A 12,242-nucleotide genomic window follows, 5' to 3' on the forward strand; every position below is an offset into this window, starting at 1 on the left:
CAGGAGTGTAATGGAATACTCTCCACTTGCCTGGATGAGTGCAACTCCAACAACACTCAAGAAGCTCAACAGCACTCAGGGCAAAACAGCCAGCTTGATGGCATCCTCTCCACAAATATTCACTCCTTTCACCACTGGCACAATGACAGCAGTGTGTGACACCTACAAGATGCACTGCAGGAACTCGCCAAGGCTCCTTGGATAGCACCTCCAAACCCATGATCTCTATCATCTAAACGGACACGAGCAATGGACCCATGGGAGCACCACCACTTGGACGTTCCCCCCCCCCCCCCCCAAAGCCACGCGCCATCCTGACTTGGGAATATATCACCGTTCTTTCACTGTCGCTGCATCAAAATCCTAGAACTCCATTCCTAACAGTATTGTGGGTGTATCTGCACCATGTCGACTGCAGAGGTTCAAGAAGGCAGCTCACCACCATTTTCGCAAGGGCAATTAGGAATGGGCTATAAATGCTAGTCTAGCCAGCGATGTGCGCGTCCCACAAATTAATTTATAAAAAGGGACCAAGTACTGAAGCAGAGGAAAGCACCGTGGATGCAACAATGAAAAATGTTTTCAGTGCTGTGCAGAGGGATGGGAGAGGGACAGTTAGGGTACAAAAAGAATCAGCAGGAAAAAGTGGTGAAACGACTATTTTCACATGCCACAGAGGATCCAGTATATCACACACTGTTAAATGTGAAGATGCTGCTGTCATAAAATGTTGGCCTTTTCTGAGCATTGACATTATATTTTTCAGACAATATCAAAGAGTGCCCAGTCCATATTGAACATGCTGAAATCAGTCAGAGTTTTGTAACTAATGGCACATCATAAGAATCTCAGTGTATTTACTTGGAGAGTTGTTGCAGATGGATCATATCAGACAAAAGTTGTGTAATAAAACTGCTCATCTTTACTGCCTGAACGCTCAAGGATCCAAATACTTGAAAGATGTTTTTTTTTTAAAGGTTTTGATAGATTTTCAGCTGGATTGGATCAACCCCAATTTGTTATTTGGTGCATTGCAGTTTGCTGTAACCTTTCTGCAAGAATGTACCTTTCTTTGTGTCACAGACACTTTAAAGATGTTTCCCTAAAGTTACCAGTGAACAATATATTTGTACATGAGTGTGTGTATCTTACTCTTGGAGTGAGTAATTTAGTTTAAAATAACCGAGCAGCAAACCCTTTTTTGTTAACTTTCAAGGAAAAGGTTAGTTGATTTCACACTTGCTCTGGAGAAGTTACAGTTGCTAACACATATACAACACACAAAGATTAGTTACAAATGAAGATAAAACTATACTAAACTTGATTCATGTTTCTAAGTCTATATTCACTGCAGGCCTGACATGTTTTGAAGTTGAGATGTGAAAATGCTGCAGGGTATTCTCTGCAGCTGCGAAAGGTTCCACTGTAAAATTGCCAAAGGTTGCTTTAACGGGTGAGCTTAGTAGGTGGAATTGGGTTTACAGGGAGAAAAAAAGGTTCTTTACTTCTTCATGTGTGGCACTTATAAGTTGTAAATCCATTAGTTAACTGAAGGCACGTTAGCCTCTGTAATGATCAAAAGGGTCAAGTTTGTTCACACCTTGCTGTGGCTTATCAGTTATTGTCTTTGTGTTTGGAGGAAAAGCCATCAAGTCAGTGAGTTTCTGTTTACTCTTTTGAAACACTTAGTAAATTTTAAATGTATATGTTTGGGGAAGTTTCCATTTTGTCTGGCTGAATGGTTCAAGCCTGAATCCATGAGGGAAAAAAGTCAGGTGATCCTCTTGAGTTCATTTTGGAAACTGCCTTTAAACTCAGCCCAAGGTGAGCGAGCTCGCAGAGAGTCACCACGCTCCGGCGCCAACTCCCATCTGCAAGTTTGCCGACGGCACCAGAGTGGGTCGGGTCTCGAACAACGACAAGTCAGAATACAGGAGGGAGATAGAGAACCTAATGGAGTGATGTAACGACAATAATCTCTCCCTCAATGCCAGCAAAGCTAAAGAGCTGGTCATTGACTTCAGAAAGCCAAGTACTGTACACAACCCTGTCTGCATCAACGGGGTCGATGTGGAGATGGTTGACAGCTTCAAATTCCTAGGTGTATACATCATCAAAAATCTGTCCTCGACCACCCATGGCGAGGCTATCACCAAGAAAGCATCACAGTGTCTATACTTCCTCAGGAAACTAAGGAAATTCGGCATGTCCACATTGACTCTTACCAACGTTTACAGCATCATAGAAAGCATCCTACCTGGCTGCATCACAGCCTGATATGGCAACTGCTCGGCCCAGACCGCAAGAAACTTCAGAGAGTCGTGAACACCGCCTAGTCCATCACACAAACCTGCCTCCCATCCATTGACTCCATCTACACCTCCCGCTGCCTGGGGAAACGGGCAGCATAATCAAAGACCCCTCCCACCCGGCTTACTCACTCTTCCAACTTCTTCCATCGGGCAGGAGATACAAAAGTCTGAGAACACACAAACAGACTTAAAAACAGCTTCTTCCCCACTGTTACCAGATTCCTCTTATGGACTGAACTGATTAATACTACACTCCTGTATGCTTCACATGATGCCGGTGTCTATGTACTTATATTGTGGACCTTATGTTGCCCGATTATGTATTTTCTTTTCATGTACTAAATGATCTGTTTGAGCTGCACGTAGAAAAATACTTTTCACTGTACCTCGGTACACGTGACAATAAACAAATCCAATCCAATATGTGACCTTGAAAATTGTTTTTCAAAAAACTTGTAATATTATAAATGCACACCATGATAGTCTCTTGAACAACAGATTCTTCTCACCGGTATGTAATCTTTCAATTGCTCTTTGAAGTAAACATACAGATTAGTTGAACAGCTTTTCATTCCTGCAGGGATTCCTGTTGCAGTTAAATATTAATGTGAAATACATTTTGTAATTTATTTTTAACTGTGTGGTTTCTTTGCTAGGCTTACACTGAGCTTCAATCAATGTGCCTTAAACCTGAGTCGTAATTCAAACTTAAGACATTTTCAAACTTTGTAAAGGGGCAGCACAATTACCTGCTCCTGAGATCCTTCACAGTCCTATTTGCTTCAACAAATTTTACTATTCATCTGTCGGTGGCCTTGAGTTCTATTCATGGTATTCCTTCTAACAGGAAGATTACTGCGTGCACTTCATGGTTAATCATAAGTCCTTATTTAAAATTATGAAGCAAACAATACAATTTTATTCAAAATTCTTAAAGCAGTGTTAAGGATATTTTGTAATTTGGAAGGTGGAGCTGTGCCTGTGAATCCTGCCTCAGTGCACATGGTGACATGAAAGAATAGTTTTTCCCCTTGGTAAATTGGAGTCCTCAGGATTGCTCAGTAGATACATGTGCACTGTCTGAAACTTGTAGATTAGCAAATCTGTGGTTCACTTTCACCTCTGGTGAATTAGCTAATCTTGCCAGATTTAATACTGTGGCTACCGAGCAAGTCAAAGGCGAGGAATCCTACGACGGGTAACTTACCTCCTGACCCCCTCAAAGCCTGTCCGCCATCTGCAAGGCACAAGTCAGGAGTGTAATGGATCACCATTTGCCTGGATGAATGCAGCTCCAACAACACACGATACTCAACACCATCCAGGTCACTCACCACCCTGACTTGGAAATGTATTGCCGTTCCTTCACTATCACTGGGATAACATCCTGGAACGCCCTCCTAACAGCACTGTGGGTTTACCTACACCTTTCAAGAAGGCAACTCACCACCACCTTCTGAAGGGCAACTGGGGATGGGCAATAAATGCTGGCCTAACCAGCGCCACCCACGTCCTGTAAATGAATAAAAGAAACATTTAAGGTAACGACCAGGCGATTTAGAGGGGATTTGAGGAAAAACATTTTCACCCAGAGAGTGGTGGGAATCTGGAACTCACTGCCTGAAAGGGTGGTACCGGCAGGAACCCTTAACATTTAGGAAGCATTTAGATAAGCATTTAAAACACCATAGCATACAAGGCTAAAGACCAAGTGTTGGAAAGTGGGATTAGAATAAACGCTTGATGGAAGGCACAGATGCAAAGGGCCGTTTTCTGTGCTGTGAAACTCTGACTCTAAATGGTTGCCCTGGATCACACTGGTGTCCACCAGCCTCCACGTGCTGCAGCACACCATTTGCCCGTCCATCTTTTATTGTGTTTTATTTAACTAATTAGATTTTGGGTTTAACAATGTCACTCAGCTGCTTGTTTAGAGGGATAAAAATCTTAAAACTTACCAATCAGCTAGTCACCTATCTGCTGACCTAATGGAGATGCTGGCATTGGACTGGGATGGGCACAGTAAGAAGTCTTACAACACCAGTTTAAAGTCGAACAAGTTTGTTTTGAATCACTAGCTTTCGGAGCGCAGCTCCTTCCTCGGGTGAATGAAGAGGTGGGTACCAGAAACACACAATAGACAAAGGCAATGATGCAAGACGATACTTTGAATGCGAGTCTTTGCAGGTCCAGACGGAGAGACTGGAAAGAGAGATAATCACAGGTTAAAGAGGTGTGAATTGCCTCAAGCCATGAAAGTTGGTAGGATTTCACTAGACCAGGCCAGATGGTGGGGGGATGAATGTAATGCGACATGAATCCAAGGTCCCGGTTGAGGCCGTACTCATGTGTGCGGAACTTGGCTATCGGTTTCTGCTCGGTGATTCTGCGTTATCGCGCGTCCTGAAGGCTGCCTTGGAGACCTAATTAATGCCTATGTATGCTCACCAGCTACTGGAGGCTTAATAAAGGTATGGAACCCAGCATCGCCTTCCCCTGCTGCACCAAATTTCAAATTAGCATTTGTTCCTCGTCACACTCCGTCCTGTATGCTCTTTGTAGTCACAAAACCTGCCTGCTTTTACTGTGATTAATACTTTATCGGCAACCGTTTTCAATTGACATTTTCTGTCAAAGTAGGCTTTTTCACTAGCTTGCAGTTTTAAAGTCCGAAGTCAGAGTCTGACTATTGATCAAAATTATAGCTGAGAAAAACTTACCAGAGATATTCCACTTGCATTAAATTACCAAGTTAGCACTCGTGCCTCATCATTTCCACTCTGTACTCCTTTACGTGCAGTCGCAAAACTTGTCTGCTCTGTGTGCTCCGTCCAGCGCCTCAACACCTCAGCTTTGCACTGCATATTTTTGATGAAGTCTCTCGATGTCTTCAGTGTGCTCCCAAACGAACTTCCTCCATTTTGGACGTACACAAGTCAGTGTCTCCCGTGAGTATGTTTGACCTCTTCAAGGATCCTTTTGGGTTGTCCCTGAAATTTCCCTGTCATAGGAACATAGGAGAAGGAATATGCCATTCTGCCCATCTAGTCTGCTCTGCCATTCAATATGATCATGGCTGATCATTCAGTTCAATGTCTTTTCCCCACAGTATCTACATATCCCTTTGTCATTGGTATTTGGAAACCTGTCAATCGTTGCTTTAAACATACCTATTTTGAGTCCTCCTGGGAATGTTCTGCCACAACCATGTGGAGCAGTTGCTTCAGGAGTCCGGTGTCAGACATGTGAAGGACGTATCCCATCCAGCTGTTTTTGCGTGACTAGCACTGGACAAGCTGGCTTGGGCAAGGACGCTGCTGTGGTGCTGCATTACTTGTCGCCGGATTTGAAGGATCCCATGTAGGCACTGCTGCCGGTACTTCCTCTGTGCTTCAAGGAGCCTGCTGTAGCTCATCCAAATCTCCTAAGCGCATAAAAGTTTTCATCGTCGGCTGAAGACTGAACTGGCACATTGGAGATGGTGATGAATTTTGTTGTATATGTCTGCCTTTGTAGAGAGGAAGCTCCCAAGTTACTCACTAAAGAGGGGTGTTGACTCTAGTTTTATTTGCCAGAGCTCTCACCCAGAGTATACACAATAAAAGTGATCAAAATCACTGTTAATTTGCTTTTCACTGGATTTCTTGGAGAAGCAGTTTGCTTTTCTTGTGACTCATTTCTACTGCCTTGGTAAACCCATTCCCCTTTATTCAACCATCTCCTTATCCTACCATGCTCCTCCTTTCTCTCCCAAATACTCCCCTCTCCACAAGTTATCAGTTGTTAAAATACATTTTTCATTAGCTTCAGTTTATTTTTTCTCATTATTGTTAACTAGTGTTTTCTTGGTTAGCTGCACACGTCTTTGATGGGGTGCTTACCTGAACATATTAGAATATTAGCCTGTGGCTGTGCTGAGATTGTGGGTTGTTTGATGCAGTGGGAGAATTTTAACTTGTTAACAATGGGACTGGGGTTGTATTGTAGCACAGTGGGTAACACTGTTGCTTCACAGCTCCAGGGTCCCAGGTTCAATTTCCGGCCACTTGGGTCACTGTCTGTGTTGAGTCTGCACGTTCTCCATGAGTCTGCGTGGGTTTCCTCCGGGTGCTCCGGTTTCCTCCCACAAGTCCCGAAAGACGTGCTTGTTCGGTGAATTGGACATTATGAATTCTCCCTCTGTGTACCCGAACAGGTGCCGGAATGTGGCAACTAGGGGCTTTTCACAGCAACTTCATTGCAGTGTTAATGTAAGCCTACTTGTGACAATAAAGATTATTATTGTATTGAGCTAACCAATTGGCTTCACAAAATTTCAAAAGGTAAATCCAGTAAAAGTAAAGTATTTAGCTTGTCACTTTTCTCGCACATTAAAGTTTCATTACCAGTCACGAACAATATTAAAAAGAACTACATGTTAAGTGGGTAAATACTTGGGTAAATGAGGGAGGTGTTTGGCACATTCAGATTGGGGGGGTGGCGAGGGAATTGTTTGTGTTGAGTAACCTAACTTGTTCCTGAATGAAGTTTTATTGCCTGCCTCCGATACCCTACCTGAAGCAATTGCAAATACTGGTCACTCATTTTATTAAATCTCGTCTGACATGAGGACCTCTCTTACTTCCAGTCTCCTCCCCATGCCATGGGTCTACCTCCAAGCATCATCAGCCTAACTGGAGAAGACCTTAGTACAGAGAAGGAATGCATTGTTTCTGCAGCTCTAGTGAGTATTACTTAATATTTTTGAATGTGGAAACATTGGTAGTAATCCATGTTTCTGTTAGAATAGCGGGCAGAGTCTATATCACACTAGCTTGATGTGCTGTTTCACCCTGTAGCAATACCTCACTGCAATTTGATATTGAGAACAACTATGTTTATTTGTGCTACAACACTAGGGGGAGCACTGACAATGAGACTGCAACTACAGAGTACTCCCCCTCGTGTGTGGCACAAATAAATGTAGCCATTCTAGACTCCTGAATTTGCACACCTTGAAAAATTGTAAAACCCTGAATTCATGTTTAATTATAAAATGTTACTATCACTTTTATGGCTGGTGAAATAAAAGACACAACTTGTTTCTAATGAATCATTTTTGTCATTTATCATTCTATCATTTGTTGCAGGTGCTGTTAGACCGACAGCCTTTTTAGTATTTACTGTTTATATTTTGAATCATTTTCAATTTTTGCAAGAGGATGATTTATACTGTTGCTATTGTTCCGGCACTGGGTCAATCTTAAACATATTGAAGCTTAACTGTTCCCCGAGGGATAGAAAATGGATACAGAAACAAAATACTGTAGATAAAAAGCGAAAATGTTGAAAATACTCAACAGTATCTACGGCGAGAAACTGATTTAATGTTTGAGGTCGATGATTTTCTATAAGACCGATCAAAAGATATAACAATGTTGAAGCAAATACAGAGGCAGTGAAAGTGAGGCGAGGAGGAAAGAACACAAGGGAAGAGCTGATGGGGATGTTAGGCAGGAGTGATTAAATGACTAAAATGATGTTGCACGGCAAAAAAGAGATAGTAATGCGGCAAGTCGAGAAACAAAACTAACAGCAACAGTGGAATAGTAACAATTAGCTTCTTTAAAATTCTTTCATGGGATGTGGGTGTCACTTTTTTGCCCATTCCTAATTGCCCTTGATCTGAGTAGTTTGCTAGGCCGTTTCAGATGGCAGTAAGGAGTCAGCCACATTGCTGTGGGTCTGGAATCCTGCGTAGGCCAGACCAGGTAAGGACAGCAGATTTCCTTCCATAACAGACATTAGTGAACCAGATAGGTTTTTACAACAGTTGATACAGGTTCCATGGTCATCACTAGGCTTGTAATTCGAGATTCTATTGAATTTTATTCAAACTTATTCATCTGCTGTGGGTGGATTGGGACCTAGGTCCCCAGAGCAGACAGCAGGATCTTTCGATTACTCGTCCAGTGACAATACTACTTTGCCCGCCCCGCCGGACAACTGCTGTCTGGGGGGGGGGGGGGGGGGGTGTTGAGGGAGGAATGGCTGTGATCTGAAATGGTTAAACTCATTGAATCTGGATGGCTGTAAATTGCCTTATTGATGGATGAGGTGATGTTCTTTGAACTTCCATTGAGCTTTATTGGGATATTGTAGGAGGCCAAGGGCAAAGGCCAGAGTGGGAGTGTGACAGATAATTAAGATAATGTGACCAGAAGCTTGGGGGTCATGCTTGCAAACAGAACTGAGGTTTTCAGTTGGGGGGAAATGGCAATGGATGATCTATTGAATGTGGAGGCTGATGGGGTGGAAGGTGAATCATGGTTGTCCTGGGAGAGAGAGGAAGGGATGAGAGCAGACGTGCGGGAAATAGGATGGACATGGTCGATGAGAAGAATCTTTGGTTGAAGAGAAAGGCAGACAGACCTATTGAACGCACTGGTTTGGTAGATGGCATTGTCAGAATGAGATGGAACTGAGAACCGAGAAAAGCAGGAAATGGGGAGGGAAGTAGCTGTCCAGGGTTGGTGGGCTACTGGTAGATATTGGCCGGCAGTTATCCCCAGAAATGGAGACCAGAAATCGAGGAAAGGAAGAGTCAGATGTGAAGGTGTGGGAAGGGCGGAAATTGGAATCAAAATTGATGAAATTTTCAGTTGCAGAACAGATCACTGAAACATGATTACTTTTCCCCTTGTGTTATATATTTTATAAATAAAACTTTCTATTGTAATATCATTCTGAACTTCTTTGGGCTCCCAATGTTTTGTTTCACTTCATTTTCATCTTGTAGGTTTTGGTTCCTCAGTTTTGATACTGCTGTAATTGCACTTGTAATCCTTCCAGATTGCCATGCAGTCATAAAGAGAGTGCCTAGGATTTTACTGGATCACTCACTGCTTTGCATAATATATATTTCTCTTTACAATTATTTTATCTTCTATTTGTTGCCGTACACCTAATTTGCTGCCTTGCAAACTGAGCTGTGGTCAGGGCCTTGTGCCTACATTGCTAGTCCTATCCAGTGATGGATTTGAAGAGTTTGAATCCAGAGTGATTTTTGAGCTGAGGCTGGAATTGGGGTTGAGGTAAGGGCGTATCGGTGTCTGTGGCTGGTACGGGGAAGATGAAGCTGATTTTTGGCTACATGGTGGTTTGGCTGGGCCCACAGGTCTGAGGTGGATTTGAGGGAGCTTGGAAATGGCACTGGAATGTTGAAGCTGGATGAGATGCTGTCAGGTGGGGTTGTTACAATGTCCCTTCCCAGGCAAATTGACCATTAATTTCTGCTCCTGGTCCTTGTTCTGCATTTCTGGCTGGGGGTAGGTGAATACTAAATAAGTCAGCATCAAAACTCCTGTGAATAATAGGTACTTGTGCAAGATGCCAGAAGATGATGGATGCTTTGGATTATTTCCCCCTCCTGTACAAAAGGAGAGAAAATTGACACCAGTTTATTTTTGAAAATGTCTGTTATAATTGGACTTTATACTTACACTACAGAATTTTTCTTAATTTCAGTTAATTTGGAGATCAATCTTTTTTCTCTTCTCTTAATTATTAAGGAGAAATCACTTCCCTTTGCAACAAAGATTTTTCCTCCTCATACCAGTGGGAAGATTCACAATGAAAGCTATTAACCAAAGCGCTTATTCACTTAGCCTCCGCATGTATGAACGTAGGGCAGAATATTATCACTGAATAATTCTGATAATCTCTTCCACCTGGCCCCACAATCATATGAGTTTAACGTTCTACTTCAACATTAAACAATTAAAGCACGAGACAAGCAAATCATTTGGAGTGTGCAAAATGATATCCTTTTTACTGTCAAATGAAAAATATCAATGGAACTGAGTATCTCATTCCTGGTCAGTGCTGATTTAGCAGGTCTCTTCTGGATGGCAGTAGAAGGACTACAATTGGGTTCCATGCTCCTGAATTGAGGGAGGTGGGGTGAACAATTGGCTGTGATTCCCACTCGTGATGTCCAATTAATCCTTTATCAAGCCCCAGGCATGGTATTGCATTTTAGGAACCTCGTGTTGCACCAAAGGAATTGTAAAATGGATGTTTAGTGTCTGTGATTTTGATAAGTCTGTCTACTTATAGTCACACCTATTTATCCAGATTCTGATTATGTGGAGAACAAGGTTTGCAGCTGTTGATAATTGCAGAGTATAGCCCTGGACTTTTAAGTTTAAAGCTGTAAAACTGTTGAGTATTTGCTTCACAATTAGCAGGTTAAATGGTCAAGGAGTAACTTTATATTGTGAGGAATGTAGGAAATTGTTGTATATTACATTTTATATTTTGTTGAAATGTTCTTAAAATGTTCAAATACATACAGCCAGTATGTCTGCGAAAGCTGTGATTAAGGAGTCATAAAGGTGAGATAATCGTTGATTATTTATTTGTTTACATATAGATAGCTAATGGAATATTGTTTATAGAAATGAGGTTCCCTGAGGTGTAGATAATTACTGAGGGATGGTGTTTAGACCTAGCTAAGCAGATCATGGGACATGTTAGTGGGATCGAGATGATGTAATTAATGGGAGGAGCAAGGTCTGTCTGTGGTTTTGGCAGTTTTACCATAGGATTTGAGTCTGACAAGACCAGGATTTTCAAGTTGTTTCTGAAAGGATCTCTCACCAAAGATCTACTCAGAGAAAAGCAAATAAACTTGATTGCTAACTTTTGAGAGTGGATTTTCAACTGTATTGGGTTGCTTAGTTAGAATATGTGCAATGGCAGGTGTAAATAGTGAGTTCAAGTATTTCCTTTTATTTAAGCACTGTTTAACTGTTAATTGGAAAGAGATTCTTTGATAATGTGGTTAATTCTGTGTTTAAACTAAAGTTTGTTTTTAAAATGAGCGATAATCTTTTGGCCATAATCATCACTCCTGCGGTGATGTATCCTTTCCTCACAGATTTACAAATTGCAATATGGTTGCGGTTTCTCATCCGGTACCCTAACAAAAATTGGGGCCTGGTCCGGTATCCTAACAAAATCTCATGTCCTCCAGGTACCCTGAAGTGTTTTATAGCCAGTGGAGGTTTGAAGAGTAGTTACGGTTTCATAAGTAAATGGAGCAACGATTTATGCAAAACGTATCCCACAAGCATCAAATAAATAATGGCTCCTTGGTTTAGGTTGAGGATAAATTGGCCAATTTTCTGCTTTTCTTTGAATCATGCTCTGTGTTCAACTAAAGAAGCAGATGTTATCTTTGCTAAAGTATAATAACAATAATCTTTATTGTCACAAGTAGGCTTACATTAATTATGCAATGAAGTTACTGTGAAAAGCCCCTAGTCGCCACACTCCGGCGACTAGGTGCCTGTTTGGATACACGGGGTGAATTCAGAATGTCCAAATTACCTAACAGCACGACTTTAGGGACTTGTGGGAGGAAATCGGAGCACTTAGCGGAAATCCACGTAGACACGTAGAGAACGTGCAAACTCCCAGTGACCCAATAAGGGAATTGAACCTAGGACCCTGGTGCTGTGAAGCAACAGTGCTGAGCACTGTGCTGCTGTGCCACCCTCAGCTAAAATGCAATGCAGTAACCTCAGTATTGCAGCAACAGCCTAGACTCCCCAAGATCTGAACTCATAGCATTCTGACTTAAGAGCATTTTGTCTGACAATTCTTAGAGATGTTAGTCAGTGTTTCCAGTTGCTGAATGTTGTCAGTCTTAGCCAAGCTGTTAGATTGTTTTTCAGTAAAGCAAGGCATGTTGTTTCAGGGAGAAATGCATTTTGCCAGCTGATCATGGAGCAACATTGGCTGAAGATTTTAGAAAACTAGTTCTATCTCTTTAGAGATGGATGTGTGACAATGCTTTGGTAAGGGAGAGCATATTGTGTAAAGTAGTATCGAGAGAAAATTTCATTTAATTTTGAATTTGGACTATTTGAGTCTTTTATAATTGTC

The 12,242-nt window shown here is 41.9% G+C and overlaps 1 protein-coding gene across 5 annotated transcripts in view; it reads left to right on the top strand.

The window, feature by feature from the left end:
* smap1 (small ArfGAP 1) overlaps positions 1-12,242 on the top strand; it is a 357,663-nt gene that overhangs the window by 131,906 nt on the left and 213,515 nt on the right. For 3 of the 5 annotated variants that reach the window (XM_072498384.1, XM_072498383.1, XM_072498385.1), the window contains one exon: positions 6,940-7,035. The exons of the other annotated variants lie outside the window; for them this stretch is intronic. In XM_072498384.1, the coding sequence (XP_072354485.1) occupies positions 6,940-7,035 (96 nt within the window). The remainder of the gene's footprint in view (positions 1-6,939; positions 7,036-12,242) is intronic. 5 annotated transcript variants of the gene reach the window in all.

The sequence above is a fragment of the Scyliorhinus torazame genome, chromosome 4 (assembly GCF_047496885.1).
Source record: "Scyliorhinus torazame isolate Kashiwa2021f chromosome 4, sScyTor2.1, whole genome shotgun sequence".
Classification (NCBI taxonomy): Eukaryota; Metazoa; Chordata; class Chondrichthyes; order Carcharhiniformes; family Scyliorhinidae; genus Scyliorhinus; species Scyliorhinus torazame.